A 4,592-nucleotide genomic window follows, 5' to 3' on the forward strand; every position below is an offset into this window, starting at 1 on the left:
CAAGGCTGAAGAGACCGAAGAAAAAAAGAAAAAAAGGGAAAAATAACTTTAAGTTCGAGACGGCATGGTTGCTTAAGGCCTCTTGTAAGAAATCTGTGTGTGATGCTTGGACTGAAATAGCAGGTATGTCGATGGAAGAGAGGTTAGAGTATCTTCTAAATGCTCTCAAGGCTTAGAGCGGGAAGAAATTTGAGAACATTGACAAACAAATTGATGACACTGAGAAAGCACTACGAGAAGTATAGAGTGAGGCAGCCACGAAAGAGACTCTTGAACTTTGTTCGTCCTTGGAAGTGAAGCTCGATGAGCTCGAGAATAAACAAGAGGCCTACTGGTATCTCCGCTCTAGAGTCTCTGAGATAAAAGATGGTGACCGGAACACAAAATCTTTTCATCATAAGGCATCTCAAAGGTGGAAAAGAAATGAAATTAAGGGTCTTTTTGATGTGAATGGAGTTTGGAAGGAAGATGAGGAGGATTTTGAAGATATTGCACAGGATTTCTACTCTAACTTGTTTAATTCTACAGGGCCGACAATGGATGATTGTGAGAAGGTCCTCGAAGTAGTGTCCCCGTGTATTAATGATGATGACAATGCTGCCCTCCTTAAGCCGTTTGAGAAGGAAGAAATATATGCAGTGATTTGTGAAATGCATCCATGTAAAGCCCCAGGCTCGGATGGTATTCATGCCATCTTTTATCAGAAGTTCTGGCATATCGTAGGTGATGAGGTTTTTTATTTATCAGCAATATCCTTCATGGTAGGTGCTCTGCTAAACCGGTTAACAGTACAAATATTGCTTTAATCCCGAAAGTGAATGCTCCCACTTCTATGTCTGAATTCAGACCGATTGCTTTGTGTAATGTACTCTACAAAATTGCTTCTAAGGCTATTGTCATGCGACTAAAATCTATATATCCTTCCGAGAATCATTTTAGAAAATCAAAGTGCATTTGTTCCGGGTAGATTAATAACAAATAATGCCTTGATTGCTATGGAAATTTTCCAACAATGAAGAAACGAAGCAGAGGGAGGAAAGGGACTATTTCCATGAAACTAGATATGAGTAAATCTTATGACCGGATTGAGTGGTATTTTTTGGAGAATTTATTGTTAAAAATGGGTTTTGCTGATCGCTGGGTCAGATTGGTGATGGATTGCGTTTCAACAGTTTCTTATTCCTTCATCATTAACCACTCTGTAGTTGGGTCGGTTTTGCCTTCGAGGGGACTGAGACAAGGTGATCCTTTGTCTCCGTAACTTTTTATTATGGTGGCGGATGCTTTCTCAGCTTTGATTAAGAAGGCTTCGGATCATAGGCTCGTACATGGATCAGGGGCTAGTAGGAAAGGGCCGAAAATATCCCATATTTTCTTTGCTGATGACAATCTGCTATTTGCAAGGGCCAACCGTGTGGAATGCTCGAAGATAGTTGATATACGCAACATTTATGAAGCAGCTTCCGGTCATAAAATTAATTATGATAAGTTGGAGGTCTCTTTTAGCAAAGGCGTATGTGTTCGGAAACAGGAAGAGTTGGTTGATTTGTTGAAAATGAAACCGGTTATGAAGCACGAGAAGTATCTTGGTACTCCCACTGTCATCGGGAGATCCAAGAGAATGGTTTTTGCGGCTTTAAAGGATAGAATTTGGAAAAAGTTACAGGGCTACAATGGGAAGTTACTTTCGAGAGCCAGAAAGGAGGTGCTCATAAAAGCTGTGATTTAAGCTATACCAACATATTTAATAGGGATCTACAAGCTGCCTAGTGGTGTTGTAGATGAAATTTGGTCCCTTACGTCAAGATTTTGGTGGGGCAACTCGGATTATAGAAGAAGGGTGTATCGGCTCAACTGGGAGGTTATATGTAAACCTGGGCAACGTGCCGGGCCGGGCCGCCGCGGGCCGTGCCTGGCGGGCCACGGGCTAGTTCGTGTCGTGCCCGTCGTGCCGGCGGGCCCAAGATTTCGTGTCGTGCCGTGCCGGCCATTTTCACAGGCCAGCCCACGGCACGGCACGGCCCTCGTGCCTGGCGGGCTCGTGTCGTGCCGGCCACGTGCCAGCCTGCGGGCTGGCCTGCAGGCTGGTGCAGTTTTCAAATAATTTTTTTTTTTTTTTATGACATTATTATAAATTAATAAGTTTATAATGTATATAAGTTATAAAATTATAATAATAAGTTTTATAAGGTTATAACTTATAAGTTTATAACTTATAAGTTATAAGTTATTAAGTTATGAATTTTATAATTATAAGTTGAATATTTATGTTTTATAATTTGTATATTCAATATTTATATTTATATATTTACTTTATACTATTACTTTAAAATTTAATGTTTATGATTTATTAGTAATTGGTATAATTTTATTTTTTTTTTAATATGAATTTACAAATTGTAACAAAACGGGGAAAAAAGGCAAATTGGACTTTGGATGTGAATAATGCGTACTTTATATTATTATTACTTAAGTTGAGAAAATTGTACAATGATAACAATGATAAAAATCATACAATGATGGTATTAAACAAAAATTGGAAAATGATAAAATTGATATTTTTAAAATCGTACAATATACAACAATTGTCTATTCTTCTTCTCCTTCTTCTTGCTCGTCTTCGTCTTCGTCTTCGTCTTCGCCTTCGCCTTCAAGGTCATCGGCTAGTTGCATAGATTGGGAACTAGTCGAACCCGAACCGGAAGCGGAGGTTCCTTCTTCGTTGTCGTTGTGGTCGTAAGAACGGTCTTGTGAGCGATTTTCCGCATCCAACCAATCTTTGAAACACACGCACATTTCTAGTGTTTCGGGTTTTAGACTTGTTCTTCTATCGTCTAAAACCCTTCCGAATGCGCTGAAAGCTCGTTCGGAGGCGACGGAGGAAACTTGGATAGCAAGAATGTCTCGTGCCATTGCCGCCAAAGTTGGATGCTTCGAGCTTTGTTGTTTCCACCATGCAAGGAGGTCGAGGCTGTTTATCTCATCGTCGTCCATGCCTTTGGTGAAGTCGTAACTCAGGTACATCTGCAACTCCGAGACGTCGCTTTGCGTTCTCCTGATTGATGAATCACCTGAAAACCTTGAAATCAAGTTAGTAGCTTGTGAAAATAAATGTTTGGCCTTCTTACTTACGTTTTTGGATGGTTGGGAAGGCCCTGAGCGAGGAACGGTGCCATATTTGGCTTCATAGACTCTATATAAAGCAAAAAACTGATCCTTCACATTAGTCTTATAGTTTTCTACATCATCGTCAAGAAACATGCATTGAAAGTAAATGTCAACTAACATAAATGTGTTTTCATACTTTTGCCTAGGATCTAATATGGAAGCAAAAATATAAATCAAAGGAATCTCACTATAATATTTACGCCACTTTTTTCCATTGCTGGAAGATACTGATCATAATCACTTTGATGGCGATGATCAGCGAAAAGTTGGGCGAGTAAGCATGCATTAGAAAGAAAGTTTTGAGCACAAGGATTGTAAACAGTAGAAAAACAATACGTCATGTTATATAATAACTGTAAAAATTGCATATATCTTTCACAGTTATTCCAATCATCATCATACAAAGCATTTTGTGGAAATTTTTGGTTGTAAAATAATGTTAACGGGCCCTTGTACTCAATTGCCTTTGTTAATATGTCATAGGTGGAATTCCACCTAGTTGGGCAATCGGTTCTAATTTTTATTACCCTTATCTTTTGTTGTTTTAGAAAACTCTTCCATTCTTGGTATCTCATGTTAGAGCTATTAATAGACATAATAGCATCTCTGATTTTGCTGTAGTATGGGCCAATTGCCCGAACTCCATCCTGTACACATAAGTTAAGTACATGGCAAACACATCTAGTATGAAGAGCTTCACCGTCTAATAGTACATCGGTTAAGTTTTGTTTGATAAGATTAGTTGTGTATGTCATAGAGGTTGCATTATCAAAAGTCATAGACATCATTTTATCTCGAAGGTTGTATTCGTCTATTGCTTGCATTAAATGGTGAGCAATGTTAATGCCGGTGTGTGGGTATTCCAGCATTTTGAAATGTATTATTCTTTTTTGTAACATCCATTGATCATCTACCCAATGGCAAGTCACACATAAATAGTGATATTTATAACCACTATCCCAAGAATCGGCTGTTAAAGATACTCTACAGTTAAGGTTACTCAATTCGGCTTGTAACCGGACTTTGTACTCTAGGAAATTTTTCATTGCGGCGGAACGAACGGTTTTCCTAGAGATTCTTTTATGTTGGGGTTGTAGTGCTTTGTTAATGTAGGTGTTTAATGCGTCACTTTCCGAGAAAAGAAAAGGTTGTTCGGCGTGTACTATCATTTTTCCTAGTTCATCCCTATCCCTCTCATAGTTGTATGTAAAGCCGTATGGATGGAATTGGGAAATTTTGGGCTGGGTTGGATCACTAGCTGGTTTTGCACAAGCTTTCATGTGTCTAGATAAGTGTCCCGTCCCGTTTTTGGTAACTGCCGTGAATACACTATTACATGTTTTACATTTTGCCCATTGTTCACCATCTTTACTTAGGACAAAATAACGCCATACCTCACTCCTTCGGTTTTTCAAAAGTAGCAT

The 4,592-nt window shown here is 38.9% G+C and overlaps 1 protein-coding gene across 1 annotated transcript; it reads left to right on the plus strand.

Annotated features, from left to right (window-relative positions):
* The first annotated feature begins 1,270 nt into the window (after positions 1-1,270).
* LOC110730792 lies at positions 1,271-1,729 on the plus strand. The gene has a single exon (XM_021910615.1). It carries the CDS (start codon positions 1,271-1,273, stop codon positions 1,727-1,729), a length of 459 nt encoding a protein of 152 aa, XP_021766307.1.
* Positions 1,730-4,592: the final 2,863 nt, after the last annotated feature.

The sequence above is a fragment of the Chenopodium quinoa genome, unplaced genomic scaffold (assembly GCF_001683475.1).
Source record: "Chenopodium quinoa cultivar QQ74 unplaced genomic scaffold, ASM168347v1, whole genome shotgun sequence".
In the NCBI taxonomy this organism is placed as follows: domain Eukaryota; kingdom Viridiplantae; phylum Streptophyta; class Magnoliopsida; order Caryophyllales; family Amaranthaceae; genus Chenopodium; species Chenopodium quinoa.